The 17,167-nt window shown below is 40.5% G+C and overlaps 1 protein-coding gene across 1 annotated transcript in view; it reads left to right on the top strand.

Annotated features, from left to right (window-relative positions):
• The window catches only part of DNAAF9 (dynein axonemal assembly factor 9), a 189,849-nt gene that overhangs the window by 116,985 nt on the left and 55,697 nt on the right, over positions 1–17,167 (top strand). The window contains exons 15-22 of the mRNA XM_077156837.1: positions 1,550–1,577; positions 2,124–2,248; positions 2,629–2,673; positions 3,685–3,730; positions 6,599–6,710; positions 7,061–7,131; positions 7,461–7,511; positions 8,898–8,985. Of these exons, the coding sequence (XP_077012952.1) occupies positions 1,550–1,577; positions 2,124–2,248; positions 2,629–2,673; positions 3,685–3,730; positions 6,599–6,710; positions 7,061–7,131; positions 7,461–7,511; positions 8,898–8,985 (566 nt within the window). The remainder of the gene's footprint in view (positions 1–1,549; positions 1,578–2,123; positions 2,249–2,628; positions 2,674–3,684; positions 3,731–6,598; positions 6,711–7,060; positions 7,132–7,460; positions 7,512–8,897; positions 8,986–17,167) is intronic.

Genomic DNA, 17,167 nt, shown 5'->3' with positions numbered 1-17,167 from the left:
ATAGCATTTTTTTGATGTTTTTTTTCTTAAACATCCCTTTTCTCCCTGGAGTTTTTAGTTCAGTTACGCTTTCTTTGATAAATATTCCAGTATGGGCTATCTGAAAGAGGATCACTCATGATTAGGGCTATATTAGAGAAGCCAAAGAGCCAAAGACAGAAGTGTGTAAGAGTCTCCCACATGTCCTGTGGCTGGAATGTGAAGCAGATTAATACAGAACCATCGGAGACCTGACAGGCCTGTATTTCAGAGGTTAGATGAAGTCAAGGACATGAGTGGAGAGATTCATTAGGGACAGGGGCCATGGGCATGTAAACACAGTTCCCACTTAGAAGAGTCTTGCCCTAGATTGTAGAAATATTGCGCTTGGTGGTGTCTCAGGATCTAGATGGACTGGGAAATCTGGCTTCCTGGCCATCCTCTCATCACATGTCTCCCAGTATGTCACAGTGAATTTCTGTATAGTCTCTGACTATAGCTAAAGCTTCATGAACCCAGTCCACTTAATCTTGTCCCACATTAGGACACTTTATGCACTTTTATGCAAGGGAGATAAAATACCAATTTCTTTAAGATCACTTTTGGGATGTGCTCCAAATATGGCACTTATTTGAAGTCACCACAGTGATCAGCTCCAAGTGCCATGTTTTTTTATAACAACAGCCCTGGGAAGTAAGAAGAACATTTAGAAAAATAGGTCAGTCAGTTGTTCTGAATAGGAGACTTCTATTGCTATAATTCCAGGAAGTGTCCCCTGCCCTCTACCAGTTGCAGTATTATCTTTGAGTCCCACTGGTTTCCTACCCAGGAGAACCTTTAAAGACCTCTTTGTTGGAGGGCTTGCTTCATATCTCTTTTCATCTGGGTCTTCTGGATCTTGTTTCTCTGTCCATGAGAGGAGAGAGAATGAGAGGAAGCTTGTTTCCTAAAGGACTTTTGCTGTCCAGCTGTATGACCTTGGGTCAGAGAGTTCTCTGTGCATCCATTTCCTCATCTGGAAAAAGGGGTTGTGCTCACCTTGTAGAATGAGGAGCTTAGCACATGACATGCAGTGTTATCTACTGTTGCAGGGCAAGTTCTGTCTGTTACCATCAACATGGCCAACATGGTCATTCCATTCCTCCTTTCCTTGGCCCACTTAATCTTCCCAGGGAAATGCACATCAAGACCTCCCAGCCCTGGATGTACAACCCCACTTGGAGAAAGGGGCAAAGAGAAAATACCAGACACTGGGAAGACAGTCCCCCAAGCCATATCTCTGTGTAGAGCCCCTTCCCTCCATTCCACAGGTTACTTCACTGAGTACCCACGAACTGCATTGGATTAGCAGATTTCCTCCCAAGTGGGCAAGGAGGAAGTAGCAGTGAATTTATACAGGAAGGTAGTAAGTGACTGACCAGTATTTACTAAGGCAAGAAATTAAACATACACAATTTAAAATCCTTCCTTACAAGAGGGTTTTATGGTCAGTCTCTGAAGGCCTAACTGTGCCTATCACATCACAGCACTTGACATAGGTGGTAGACACCTGATTTCTCCTTGGGCTCAGGGCAGGGTGGCAGCTTAGCCCGAAGATGGTGGAGAATGAAGATCAGAGCAGTATGTAGAGGCTGTGGGACAAGAGGCCCAAGCCTGGAGGAGATTACTTCCAATCTGCAGTAAGTAGCAGTCCTGTCACAGTTCTCAAGACAGCCCTGAGAATCTGCACAGAGGCAGATACATACCTCAAGGCAGACACTGGCCCCACACCTGCTGGTGGCTTGGTTGCCAGGCAAGGTGCCTAATGTATCTAGGGTAGATCTGAATATGGCAAGGATGGCACTTCCCTCAATGGGAGACCATGAGGGTCCTAAGCAGGTATACTGTAGAAGTGGCTTGGGACAAAGGATAGGCCAAGCCTACTTAAATTAGGCCTAAGAGTCACCCCCCAAGAGAACCTCTTTTGTTGCTCAGATGTGGCCTCTCTCTCCAGCCAACACAACAAGCAAACTCACCACCCTCCCCTGTCTACGTGGGACATGACTCCCAGGGGTGTGGACCTTCCTGGCAACGTGGGACAGAAATCCTGGAATGAGCTGGGACTCAGCATCAAGGGATTGAGAAAAACCCTAGAATGAGCTAAGACTCAGCATCATGGGATTGAGAAAACCTCGACCAAATGGGGGAAGAGTGAAATGAGACAAAATAAAGTGTCAATGGCTGAGAGATTCCAAACAGAGTCGAGAGGTTATCCTGATGCATTAAATAGGTATCACCTTGTTAGTTAAGATGTAGTGGAAAGGCTGGAAGGAACTACCTGAAAATGTGGAGCTGTGTTCCAGTAGCCATGTTTCTTGAAGAAGATTGTATAATGATACAGCTTTCATAGTGTGACTATGTGGTTGGGAGAACCTTGTGTCTGTGCTCCTTTTATCTACCTTATCAGCAGACAAGTAAAACATATGGAATAAAGATGAATAATTGGGGGAACAAATGTTAAAATAAATTTAGAGTGAAATGCTGGTGATTGGTGAAGGGGAGTATGATCGGTGGGGGTATGAAAAAAAAAAGAGAAGTGGCTTGGGAGCCTGCCAACCCAGGAGCCAGCCAGAGCAGACTGACTGTTTTTGTTTTATTTTTGATCTGCAGCTCCAAGATGGCTTTTCATATACATGCTGTGAATAATCAAGGAAGGTAAGAATATGACTATGGAGCATCCTCATTTGGGGCAAGTTGAAGGAGCAAAAAGAAAGGAGAATTTACCTTGTAATTGCTGACATGGATGTTCTTCTCAGCAGTTCCATACCTGGCAATGGCCTCACTCCAGGCTTGGGCTCAGGACTAACTGTGCTCAGCTGAGACCCTCTAACCTGAGCGCTTTCTACTAAGAAGCTTAGGGGTGGGATGTTGGACGTAATTCACTCCAAATGGGCTACATTTTAGTCTTGCATTTTATACAACCCAGTGTTTTCAAAGTCCTTGAGATAAATCAGCGTCTGTGGATTATCTTGCCAGGTTGAAAAAGAACATTGTAAATAACCCTCTTTTTTTTCCTCAAAGCTTCAATGTTTTCTTTTCTTTTAGTAATAAATTAAACAAAGACAAGAATCTGTATTTTTTAGAGAGGCTGTGAGTTTACAGAAAAATCGTGCAGAAAATACAGTTTCCATATACTCCCCCCACCCCCCACCCCGCGACACACACACACACAGGCAGTTTTCCCTGTTTTTGACATTTTGCCATTAGTGTGGTGCATTCATTACAATGGGGAATCATTATTATAGTTTTAATAACTAAAGACCATAGTCTACGTTAGGGTTCACTCTTGTTATATAGTTCTGTGGGTTTTCTTTTACTATTATTTTTATTGTGGTAAATATATACAACATAAAATTTCCCATTTTAACCACTTTCAAGTATCCAATTTGGTGGTGTTAATTGCATTCACAATGTTGTGCTACAATCACCACCATCCAGCACCAAAATTTTCCATCAACTCATACAGAAACTGTATACCAATTAAGCATTAATACCCTATTCCCCAATGCATCCAGCCCCTGGTGTAACTTGTATTCTAATACATAACTCTGAATTTGCATATTCTAATTATTTCATATCTGTGAGATCACACAATATTTGTCCTTTTGTGTCTAGCTTGTAAAGAACTCCTTAATATATGTCTAATATCTGTCTTTTTTCTTCTAGAATTGTGCCTCTGGATAGTGAAGATAGCTTATACTTTGTGAAGACCGTAAGCAGAACTTTTACAAGTCAGCTGGCTGGAAATGACCTGTTGTAGGGCATCTTAAAGGAATTCGGGGAGGGGGGGCACGGGTTGTCCTTGGGCAGTCTACCACTTACCTAAAGAAAATTGTTCTCAGGACTCTCCCAGCCTCTACAGTGATGAGCCTTTCTGCAGGTGCCCAGGCAGCTATTCTAGACCCAGCCACATCCATACTCCCATGCCTAGGCTGCCTCAGGCACAGAGTCTTAACTGAGGGGTAAGACTCTGAGGTTATAAGAGCTCTTTCTGAGGTTTTAAGAGCTGCCTCCAAGTGTTGGGGATTCCTCTGACCTCATGTGGAAATGAGGCCTGCCTCAACACAGATCACTTTTCGTTGGCTTCTCTGTGGTCAAGGGCTCTGTTGATGTCCTTGACAAACCTGGGTCTTTAATTAGTGGGGAAGCCAGAGCAGAGTTTTCCAACCATGTGTTGGGGCACCCTGATGGCCCAGGAAAATGGTTTAGAGGCGCACTGAGATGTGGGTCCTCTCTGCCCCAAGGGTGGGCTAACATGGCCTATGGGAGCCAGAGTTTCCGCCAGTTGCCCCCAGCCACAAGCCAAGTCCTCTATTTACCCCCAGTGCATCCTGATGTAACAAGGGTTGGGAACCACTGTGGGAGAGGATGGTGGCTATCCAACCAAGGTTTTGCTTGTAATATGTACAGGCACAAATTATACCTTGAGTCTCTGTGACCAGTGCCTCAGCCTTCATTCCAGCCAGCTTTCGGTCATAGGAAACTGAGTGAGCAGGTGAGGGTGAGGCAGTGCTGATGCATACCCCCCACCATCACCAGTGGATAAACAACTCAGAGTTCCTCTCAGTTGAGTCATCTTATCCACAGAAAATAGTGCAACAGGGTAATTTCTAAAGATTGTAAGTAATCTGTGTTTTATTCATACACGTCCTGAATCTGTTGGCATTTTTTGTTGATGTTCCTCTAGAATCAAATTTAGTCTTTTTTTTGTGGCATCATCAAGACGATGAGAAATACCTCTGGAATTTAGGTAATAATACTGTACTTCCACACTAGATTTTAAATTCCCTGACTTCTCCTTAGACTCAAGCAGTGCTTTAGAAGGAACCCTAGACAGTAGTAGTGGATGCTTAGGAAGTAGTTAATGGAACCCAGTAGAATCCACTATCAAGTTAAGGTATGCATTCAGCAACAGCTAATGAACAGGTAGTAAGTTGATACTTTCTGTCCAAATCCTGTTCTCCCATCCAGGCAGAGATGAAGTTCTGCCTCCTCCTTGAAGTCTTCCATATTGATCCCCTCTACAAGTACTGTATTAATATAGTATTTGCAGTTTATACTACACAAATTATAAAATAGTTTCTATACTAGTGTACCATATGATGACTTGTGTGTGAGAGCATTATTATCTCTTCTGTACATTTTAGGTTTCCTGAAGACAAAAGGGACCATATTTTACATTTTCTATCCCCATGGCACATGGTAGGAAGTACATAGCAAGTGTGCAACAAGTGCTACTTTTATTCTTTTCAATGATATATATCCACTTCCTCGAACCATAGGCCAAATATGAAAGAGAAGGATTAGGAAACTACATTATTTGTCTTTCTGATTGTTCTGGGAGTCAAAGAAATGGAGAGTTCCCATTATCACTTAAGAGAGACCAGGTGGCCTGGGGTTCTTTGTCTTCAGAAGGTTGTTTGAAATCCTTTGAAACAGATTTAGACAAACCTTCCAGTTGTTAAGCCAAATCAGAAAATTACTTAAAGTATAAAAGTCTACCTGTCACTTTTGTACATTCTATTATCATTACAGTTATCAATCTACTTTGTGGACTTTTTTTTCTTTCCTTTCAGCCCTCTGCCTTCTGTGTATGTATGTGTGTCTTTAATGAGAATTTGGCAATTCCTTCTCAGGCCTTTTGGCTCTGTCTTGAGAGTGGGATAGAGCCTCAGGCTAAGACAGCTATGTCTGAAAATAGACTAGCTTCAGCAGCTCTGCACTGGCCATTCTGTATGTCCAGTCTGGGAGGGGTTCCAAGAGAATTCAACAGACTTCTTACCCTATGTCCCTCAACATATTGATGGTCATCTCAGAGCCTGGCTCGGATTCATACCATTTTTTCTGCCTTTCTTCTGCTGGATTCTCCCCACAATTATTCCATTTTTCACTTGTTTTTAATTGATACATTAGTGCTTTATTCCTAACTATTCAGGAACTGTTTCTGAGTTGCTTAATTTTTTTTTTTTACCCTATTTGAAGCTTGTTTTATTTGTCTTGGCCATAAAAGCTTGAATAGCTTTTTTTTAGTTTTCTTAGTACTGAAAGGAACATTTGCAGTTGTTGACATGTACCCAGAAGTGTCCACTAAATTGTGTCTACCAAACCAATGTCCACCTTTGCAGGCTTGTTCAGAACTTGAGCCCAAACCGAAGAAGGATTTAGTAAGAGTGTGGAAATGCCAGAATGTGAAGAATGGAGGTAGAAGTGTGCAGAAGCCTAGAGGAAACAACACATACCCCTGTCCCCCCATAGGCTGGAAACAGTCACAGTTAAGAATGAAGGCTGTTATAACCTCTTAAGGAGGATAAGCAGTTTAAGGGAATTTATAGAAACATGAAAATGCCCTTCTTCTAGCCCAAGAGTGGGTTTCTGATACAGAAGCAGTTGCAGGGAAGCCTTGATCCTGAGGTCATTCTAACAGAATTATTTCCGGATAGTTCTAACTTTCCTTAGAAACTCTACAGTATCCTTTCACCATGTGCCTTAAAGCAGTTATTTATGGTCTGTTTCTTAGGGGTCTCTCCCTGAAGGCTTAGGACTCGCAGCTGGTCTGACTCTGGTTTCTCATTTGATGCAGGCTTGTATGACTGTGTATGACATTCCTGACTTGCTAGGAGGAAGGGGCTGCTTAGGATCTGTGGTCTTCTCAGAATCATTTTTAACATCTAAGATTTTGGTTAAAGAAAAGGGTAAGTATAAGTGGTCTTTGGAAAGGGTGAACGATTTGTGTGTGTGTGCGTGTGTGTAAAATAAACCATAGACTAAGTCAAAAGACCAGCAATAAACTGGTAAAAATATTGGAACACTTTTGATAAATAAAGTATATTTTAATTTGTGAAGAGCTTTTACAAGTTAAAGAAAAATACTAGCTACTCAATGACAAAATGGGTGATATAAAAAATATAAATACATACACTAATACTAATATAATAATATACGCTTGTACTAATGAAAAGAGAAGCCCTCGCCCCTGAAAAGTGGAAGATCCTGGGCCTTTCAAGGTAGAAGAGTAACTGGTATATCTGTGGTTTTCCTACAGATGGCACTGTTACCACAGAAACCAGCTCCATAGTCCTCACGGCTGCCATACCCAGGTTCTGCTCCTGGCTGGTCAGTATTCCTCATCCGGTGAAAGTGGGCATAAATGTGGGGAAATCGGAGAGAACATTTGAGTAAGAGCCTCTTCATTCATTCCCTGGTACGGTGTCAGATCCTGAGCTAAAACCTTAGGCCACAGTGAGAAAACCCACAAGGACCTCTGACCCTGAGCCCTAATGACCAACAGCCAGGTCAGCCAGCTGCCAGGGCCTGAGAGTGCTGGGCTTGGTGGAGGGCTGCCCTGTCAGTCTCCTGGAAATATTTGAACACAGGGATGAGAGACCCAACAGGTTTTGCCTTTGAAGTAGTAGATTGAAAATCTTCACTCCTTTTGGACACAGGTGGAAGATAATGAAGTTAAACTGTCTGAGAAAACACAGCAAACAGTAAGGGTAAGAAGCCTTCTCATTTTCAATGTCAACACTGAATCAGAATAAAATTCAAGTGATTTATAAAAATAATTCAAAATACTGCATCTTACTCCTGATCTAAAAGACCTAAACCTCTTTGTTTTCATTTTCCTGTTTGCATGCTTTCTTTTAGCAGAGCTCTAGAAATAACTATTTATGGGACATACAGTTAGAGGGATTCTGTCTGCCATTTAGGCCTTTTGCTGTTTTTTAAGAAACTACTCAATTCTATTAAAAGCAGACCCCAGATTGACCTACACGAGTAGAGCTGAGAGGTCACAGCTTTAGACCAAGGAGAAGCTGCCTCTGTTCTTCACAGTCAGAAGATAAAAATCCACTGGAACCTGGACAGGCATTACAGGCTTCAGTGCCTGGGTTCAGAGAGGGTAGTGTGAGCAGAGCAGGTGATGGTCTATTCGTGTGCCTCATCCACTATGAAGTGAAAAGTCTAAAAGCAGAACTCTGTAAGAGGGTTCAGGTGCAGGCCACAGGGATTTGGGGCCACCAGCTTCCTAGTCATAACCCCAGCCCAAGTGAATGGAACTATGTACCTTCAGAAATTCTGGTAGGCCACTCAAAAGATTCATCAAGTGCACCTTGAGTGTCCCCATGTGTCAGGCGTTGGGCACTGGGATACACAGAGGATGAATACAGTCCCTACTCACCAGGAACTCCAGGGTGGGTGGAGGTAGGCAATCCACTAGACAGTTACAGGATAGTAAGATAAAGGGCATGCACGGTGGAACAGCAGAGAGGAGGACTAGTCCAGTCTGAGTAGCTGCCTGGGAAAGGGTTACAAAGGCCTTATCCTGAGAACATTATGCTGTGTGGTCCCATTCTATGTATCTCCTTTCACCACTTCATTTACCTGTGAAGCATTTTTTGGGGACCCAACCTAAGTATTTGGAAAACCCATTCTAAAGTGAATGAAGATGAAAATTGTGAAGAAAGTAAGGGTGATTATGGGTTGGGAAAGTCATCATATGGCTTTACCCCTTTTCTCCCAGTGCTTTTACCAATATGGCTACATCCCCTTTTATCATCTAGTCATCCTCCAAAGAAGGCACTAATTTTGGAAAAGCGTGAAATGAGATCACCCAGGGAGTAAAGGCGCTCTTCTGGTCAATATCTGGAAGAAAGCCATTGGAAATGAGCAAAAGAAAACCTCAGCATTCCCCTTCTCAGCACAATTCACAGGTTCCAGTAACATACCAAAGATCCAGGCAACACAAAAGGCCATAGAAAAAGTAGGGTATATTGGAGTCTGACAAAGCAACTGTTGTAGACAGACAAAATTGGGCAAGAATTTTGATTAAATGAGTACTTATGCTATATCACCTGCTCTTTTTGCATGTTGTTTTTTTAAAGGAGGATGAGTGTTTCCTGGGCACTTTTCTAACAGAAGGAGAAGGAGCATACCTTTATTCTATCAATTCACAGGCCTGGCCTGAGGAAGGTGAGTAGCAATGATTTTTCTATTGACTGTATCTGGGTCCCTCTTTTTGTAGGTTTCAGCATGGGTATTTAATATTATACATAATATTTTAAAAACACAGTAGAGGTGTTCTCTTAGAGCTTTTCTCCTTTGATTTATCAACTGAGCCCTGAGTCTTGTACTAGGAAGGACTGGCCCCTGGACAGCATCTGGTTCTCATATTGCTGCCTGAGCATTGCTCTCAGAATGAACTAGAGCAGCAAAATGTCCAGAAATAGAATTTGTGGACCCAAATAAACTTTGGATTCATTTTCTGTTGCTGTGTAACAAATTATCACAAATGTAGCAACTTAAAACAACTCCTATTTATTATCTCACAATTCTTTGAGTCAGAAATCCAGTGGACTTGACAGGATTCTCTGCTGAGGGTCTCACAATGTAGAAGTCAGGGTGTCAGTCAGGCAAGGCTCTTACGTGGAGGCTCTGGAGAAAGAGTTTGCTTCCAAGCTCATCCAGGTTGTTGGTAGAATCCAGTTCCTTGAGGTGGTAGGATTGAGGTCCCTGTTTTCTTGCTGGCTACTGGACAAAGGACCACTCTCAGCTCCTCCTCCTCCCAGAAGTCCTTGCTCTGTGGCTTCCTCCATTTTAGCAACCAAGAATGTTCCTTGTGTCAAATCCCTCTCATGCTTCAAATCTCCCAGAACTCCTCTCCTGCTGCTGATCAGAGAAAACTGCTTATGAAGAGCTCATGTGATAGAGTAGCCCCACCTGGATAGCTGCCTTTTGCCATATAATGTAATATGATCACAAGAGTAACACCATGGGATGAAGCTTATGGGGGTCAGCTTACCACATTCTGCTCTCTGATCCTCATGTTTCTTGTCCCTCCTGCATACATAATATGATCACCCATATCCCAAGAGTTTTCTCCCATTATAGCTTCAGTTCAGAGTCCTAAATCTCATCAGCTCACAATCCGGAATCTCACCATCTAAATCGAATGTGAATGAGAAGAGTATAATCCATTAAGTACAATCCTGATCACATTTCCGCTCTGCCTGTAAACCTGTAGAAACAAAAGAGATAAATTATGTGCCCCCCAAACATCCCAAAATACAATGGTGAGATAGGCATAGGAAAATAGTTATGAACATTTAGGTTCAAAAAGGAGGGAAAAGAAAGGTCACTCAGCTTTTGAAATCCATTAGGCAAACTCCAGCCAGAGTTCCTTGATTAGGTTTCAAGGCCTGGAAATAATCATCACTGGCTCTCAGCTCTGCCCTGTGGTTCTTTGTTCTACACTCTGAGTTCTTAGATTGCCTTCTTGGTCTTAATTCAGCCCTCTGAGTCATCTTTCCTTTTTCATGATGGGTAACAAGTATTTGCTGCTGAGTAGCTGTATCAGCTGCTTCCTTCCAGGACATAGGGGTCTGACAGTCTCCTTTCATTTTGTCCTCTCTCTTTCTCTTTCAGTCCATGCTAGCCGTGTTTCTGCTTTTATAAAATTCTCAGGAACCTTCTGGGTCTTGCGTGGATTTCACAGGGATTTACTTCGTGCTCCTTTTTGTCCCTTCAAAATAGCATTTTCTCAGGAACACTGTTCTTTCCTGGTTGGGTATAGACACCTTGAGGAGGAAGAATTCTGACTTACTCTGCAAATTCCTCACCCTCTACTAAGGAAATCCCCTTTCTGCAAAATCTGTTTTTCTTGTTGAAAGTATTATCCAGTAGCAAATTCCTCTCCTGGTTCTCAGATCACTGATTTATCTTCTGCTCTTCCATTCACATAGAAGACAAAGCACAAGTTCTGATTTTCAGTCCACAAAAGGCTGGGGTGATAATAGAAGTCATCATCATACCTGGGGTATGGCTCTTGCTTTTCTTCTTCTCCAGATCCTGGTGTAGAAGACCAGGAATTAGGATCATTTGCTGAAAGTAGGGGATTGTAACAGTGCTTACAGCCTTGGGGTAAGATTGCGTAGTGTTTTAAAAACAGATTATACATATAGTGAAAAAGGGTGATTTTTGGTTATAGTGGGTATTTATGATTGTAGGGAAATGTTCAATAAATCGTGTTTTATCATTGATATTAAAAAAGAAAAAACAGGTTGTAGATACAACACAGAGGTTGGTTGTGTTTTGGCAGAGCTGAGCCAATTATAATATTTAGCAAGGGTACTTGCCAAAATTAGTGTGCACCTTCCTAGCAAAGGGCCTTGTTATACAGAAGATTCAGTGTGTCACAAGGTCTTTTCACAAGAATAAAGGTCTCTGCACAGCTAGGGACTTCTGGAGTCCTGTAGGTCACACTCTTTTGAGAGCTTAGATTTCAAATTTCTTAGTTCCTGAGGGAAATCTGGTTTGATTTGGGAAATGGTTTTCTGAGGCAGGAAAATTAAGTAGAAGCAGAGAATATAAACAGAAGTCTCCCTTGACCTCGTGTTAAGTGTTTCACACTTTGAGGTTCAGTCAGGAGCTGATCTGGGTTTTGTGGGGCTTGAAGTTTATACAATTTGGGGATGCTCTTAAAAAAAAATACAAAATTCATGTGACTCTTTTCAGGGCTTTGGAAGGAAGTCTAGGCAAGTGAAAGGTCCTGAAGTCTAAGTATCATTAGTATATTGGTTAATCTGCTTTTAGTTTATATTGTGATGATGAAATTTATCTGTTCCCATCCCAGTAAGGCATCAATCTTGAAAGCTCAGCATGCATTATTTCAATTGGTCTTCATTCCCTGAGCCCCAGAGAAGTTGAAAACTTGCCTGAGATTATAGTGCAAGTTAATAGTAGCGTCTGGAAAGGAGTCCAGGTTTTCAGATATTCAGTCAAGGGAAGGTCCCACTGAACCACTTATAAACAGAACAGTACTTCCTTTACCTTGAAAGAAATGGCAACTCTGGAATCTTTCCTTCCCCGTTTAGTGGTTTCTCCTATCACAAGACTTCTTATTATGCAGCTTCCCACTCATCCATGTCCTTCATTTGTCCTTCTCTGCCCAATTCTGCTGGCTTTGGCCAGGCAGGCTGTCCAGAACCTGATTCTCAACCCGTGTTAGACTATATCCCTAAACAATGTCTTGTTTTGAACTTAATTAATACAAATAGAGTCATATTGTGTATGTTCTTTTGGGACTTGCTTCCTCCCCCACCCCATCCCCCAATTATATAAATTATGTATATAATTTATTTATTTTTAGTTGTGGTAATATACAAGCATTTTAACTATTTCAAACTGGATAATTCTTTGATGTTAAGTACATTGAAAATGCTGCATAACTTTTACCACTATCTTTTTCCAGATTTTCATCATCCAAAACCAAAGCTCATTCAGCCATAGCACCCTATTCTCCTTTCCCTTACCACTGGTAACCACTATTCTGATTTCTGTCTCTGCGAATTTACTCATTCTAAGTATTTCATAGAAGATAAATCATAAAATATGTGTCCTTTTCTGTCTGGAGTATTTTACTCAAGACGATGTCTTCAAGGTTCATCCATGTTATAGCACGTACCCAACAATTTGCTCCTTTTTTTCGGTGGGACTTGCTTTTCTTACTCAACATAATGTTCCTAAGAATCATCCAGATGGTTGTGTGCACCGTACAATTCATTCGCTTTCATGACTCGATAGTATTCCTTTGTATGAAAATGTGATATTTATCCTTCTGATTTTTGTTGGACATGTGGGTTGCTTATAGATTTTTCCTATGGCATACAGTACTGTCATGAGCATTTGTGTACAAGTGAGCAAATGTTTCGCTAGGATTGGAATGGATAGGGTGGAATTGTTGGGTTTTAGAATAAGCCCATACACAACTTTCATACATAAGACCAGACTCTTTTTCTAGTATGCAACTTATACTTCCACCAGCAGCATACAAGTATTTCTGTTTTTCCACATTGTGCCCAACCCTTGTTCTTCTACCAGTGTTGCTAGTCTGTATTACTGTATTAGTAGGATTTTGATTTTCATTTCTGTGAAGGTTGACCATGTTTTTATTTATTGGTCTGTTGCATTTTCTCTTCTCTGAAATGCCTGTTCATGTCTTTTGCTCATGTTTCTTTTCATTTATTTGTAAGAATTCTTTATAGATTCAGAAACTAATCCTTTGTTATGATTATTATGTACATTGAAAACATTTTCTTCCACATTGTGGCTTGTCTTTCATTTTATTTATGATGTTTTTTAATGAGCTGAAGCTCTTAATTTTAATGTAGTCAAAATAATCTTTTCCTATGTGGTCAGTGTATTTTGGACCTGTTTAAATATTTCATCATGAAGTCTTGAAGCTACTCTCTTTAATTTCTGAAAATATTATAGATTTTTCCACAATCTTCCTGGATTGATATTTGAAAGTGGTATAAATTAGGGGTCCAGTTTCATTTTTTAAATGTAGGCAACCACTTGTCCCATTGTTATTAAAAAATTCTTTGCCCACTGATATATAATGCCAACTCTATTATAAATCAAGTGTCACTTTGTATGCATAATTATTATGAGGCTCTCTGTTCTGTTCCATTAGTCAGTTTATCCCTGAATAAATATTAGTAAATACAGACTTGAAATTTATTTATATATAATAAGGCAAGTTCCCCCACCTTGTTTTTCTTCTATAGGAGTTTCTGACCTATTCCTAGCCCTTTGTTCAGATGCATTGACATTTTAAAGTAGCTTATCAAGATTATCATAAAACCTGAAGGGATTTTTTTTTTTTTTACTGAAATTGTGTTGAATTTAAAGATCGCCTTGGAGAGAATTGTGATTTTTACCATGTCAATTGAGTAGGACTGAATTTTCCAGTCCATGGAAATAATATCCATTAGATCATCTTTGAAGTCTTTCAATACAAATTTTATCATTTTATTCATATTAGATTTATTCTTTATTATTTTATATCATACCTGTTGTGAACCATAACCTTTACAATTATGTTTTCTGTTGCTGATTTATTTAGGATTACAATAGGTAGGAGTAAAATTACTAGTTATAGGATAATGGTATTCAATATTTTGAATTTTTTTCAATGTTTGATTTTGTATCCCTTACTCTTGCTAAAATCTTTAATTTTAATAATCTAGATTCTTTGACATTTATTTTCCCACAACTTTCAATATAGCATCTCATCAGAAGAGGGTACTTGACACTTCCTTGCCCCTTTTGGACGCATTAGAGCATCTTAAAACAGCTTTATTGAGGTAAAATTGGCATCCAGTAAATTGTACAAGTATAAAGTATATCATTGACAAGTTTGGACTTAATGTGTGCACATGTAAAAGCATCACACAATAATCAAGATAATGAAAAAATCCATCATCCTCAAAAGTTTTCTCATGCCTCCCTCCTACCTGTCTCTACCTCACCCCTCATGCCCAGGCAACTGCTATTCTGCTTATTTTCACTATAGATTAGTTTGCATTTTATACAGTTCCTTATAAATTGAATTATACAGTATATGTTCCACAGTGGCTGCACCATTTTATATTCCCACCAGTAGTGAATGAATGTTCCTGTTTCTCCATATCTTCTCCCGCACTTGTTATTTTCCATTTTTTTCTAATAATAACCATTGTACTGGGTATGAAATGGTATCTCAATGTGGTTTTGAGTTCCCCAGTGATGCTGAGTGTCTTTTCATGTGCTTATTGGCCATTTGTATACCTTCCTTGAAAAAGTGTCTGTTCAAGTCATTTGCCCAGTTTTTATTTGTCTTTCAGTCATTGGGTTGTAGGATTGCTTTATATGTTCTGGATATTAAACCCTTATCAGGTAATGGTTTCCCAATATTTTCTCCCATTCTGTAGATTGTCTTTTTACTTTCATGATTAGATCCTTTGATGCACTAAAGTTTTTAATTTTGATGAAGACCCATTAATCTGTTTTTTCTTTTGTTGCTTATGCTTTGGGTGAGAAATCTAAAAATCCATTGTCTAATACAGGGTTCTGAAGATGCTTCCCTTTGTTTTCTTCTAGGAGTTTTATTTTGATTCTTATATTTAGGTCTTTGATCCATTTTGAGTTCGTTTTTATTTATGGTATGAGGAAGAAATAGGCCTTCATTCTTTTGATAAGGATATCCAGTTTTCCCAGGACCATTTGTTGAAGAGACCGTTCCTTTCCCTATTTAGTGGACATGTCCTGAGAAGAACTCTGGTGACCAAGAGTCCTGACTTTCACCTTCCAGTGAAGGGAAAATCCAAGCAGTGGTCATCTCTCTGCTACCTACATTCTACATCCTCTCCTGTGTTCCCTTGTGTCCACATGAAGCTATTGAGGGAGACTTTTAAAAAGATTGTTTTCTACAGTGGTGTGTATGAATGGATTTTACAACTGCATATTACCTAAAACATGGATGTCTCTCAGGAACAAAATGTTGCAAGAAATCAGTGCATCAAAGAATTATACATGTATTAGGATTCTATTTATATAAAAACACACAGAACTAAATAATATATAATTAATAGATGCATACTAATATGGTAAAACTATACAAAATTCAGAATGTTGTTTACCTCTGGGTAGAGGAAAACGGGCTGCCATTGAGGATGGGTATCCATTAGGTGTGGGGTATTAGTAATGCTTGATATTTTTAGGCTAGTGGTGACTGCACAAGTGTCTGAATTTTATTGTTGTTTTGTTTTTCTTTAAATCTTAAGTGTATAGTTCATGCACTCTTACACACACAGTAAAAGTTATGCAGATTTGCATCAAAACATTTCCTTGGCAGTGATAAACACTCCCTCTTTATACAAGCTGTGTTGTGTGTTGCTGGAGGATTTGTATTTGTGTAACCAGTTGTCTGAAGTCAAATTCTTCACTGACACTTGACATCTTGTTTTGCCCTGAGGGCTTGTCCCCCTCCAGTTGGACTGCCTGGAATGAGAGGTCAGTCAAAAACAGAGCCATGCTATAATTCCCTGCTATTTCTTGATCAGTGATAAGGCACTCTTTCCTACCCTCGGTTTTCATACTCACGGAATGGAGAAGGTAAGACAACATATCCTATAAGGGACCCAGGGATGAGACAAGGAGGCAGAGAGATCTCGTCAGGAGTTACTGCTCCAGTAACTGAGAAGCCCCTGAAAGCCTTTACCCTTCAAACCACATTCTCATAATCTTGAATCCAGAGCAGAAACCAGAGTGTTACCCCTTCAAGTGGTTCAGGGTCTAAGCCCAGAGTGCTGGCCGTGGGGCATCCAGTGAGCCATTCATCCATGTTTTGTGCTCTGAGAATAATGACAGCATTAGCCTTGCAGAGCCAGACTACAGGGTGACTAGCATCACAAGACAGTTTTCTGCACCATTGTTTAAATCAGCTCTCATTTGCTGAGTCTCTGCCCTGGACCAGGTCCCATAACTGCTTTTCCAGCACTGCCTTGTGAACGTCCCTCTTTCTTTTTCCATTTTGTTTTGAGACTTCAGAGTCTGGAAACAGAGGAAGTGCTGGAGTTAACCTCCCTGATCCACCTTCCCCATCTTCCCACTGAATAGTTGGAATACACAATGCTTGGATCTGTGCTCTTTTCTGGAAGTTTTAGAAGGATTTTGAGGTTTATCGAGGAGTCCCTTGAGTAGTACTGAACTTGTTTCCAAGAAGCTTCACTTAAGATTTACGCAGGTGGAGGGGTGAGCCCAGGACGTGGAAGGTACAAATATTAAGCAGTGTTGGGGAGTAGTTCCTACATCATGACACTTAATGACAGTAGGTAGAGTCATTTCTGTGAAAACAGTAGATAAGATCATGTTGTGGCAGGAATTGATGAGGTGGTGGTTTTAGGAAGGTGCTAAAGGTTTTGGATGAGCTCTGAGGAAGTTGGTTGAAGGAATTGGGAAGTAGCATTGGAAGGATTTCTGGGCAGCACTGTGAGCCTGTTGTGATCGAAGAACCGAGAAAGCACATCTTCAGATTACTGACAGATGGGCATGGAAAGTGGGTAAAATGAAGGAAAAGGGGATGAGAAAACTGAGTAGACCCAGCATGGTACAGCGCCTTTGGCATCAGACAAACCCGTATTCTGCACTCAGTTCCTCCACAAAGTAGCTGTGTGACTTTGGAGGAACTTCTCTAAGCTTGAGTTTTCTCATCAGTGGTATAAGAATACCACTCCTTACAACTGTGAGGGTGAAAAGCTGTAATGTATGTGACATGTTTAATAAATACTTAGTAAAATCTGTTCCCATCCCTTTTTCTCAACAAAACAGATTA

The sequence above is a fragment of the Tamandua tetradactyla genome, chromosome 1, assembly GCF_023851605.1.
Source record: "Tamandua tetradactyla isolate mTamTet1 chromosome 1, mTamTet1.pri, whole genome shotgun sequence".
NCBI classification, from domain to species: domain Eukaryota; kingdom Metazoa; phylum Chordata; class Mammalia; order Pilosa; family Myrmecophagidae; genus Tamandua; species Tamandua tetradactyla.
Note: the sequence above shows the minus strand (reverse complement) of the source record. Positions and strands in the feature narration are given on the sequence as shown.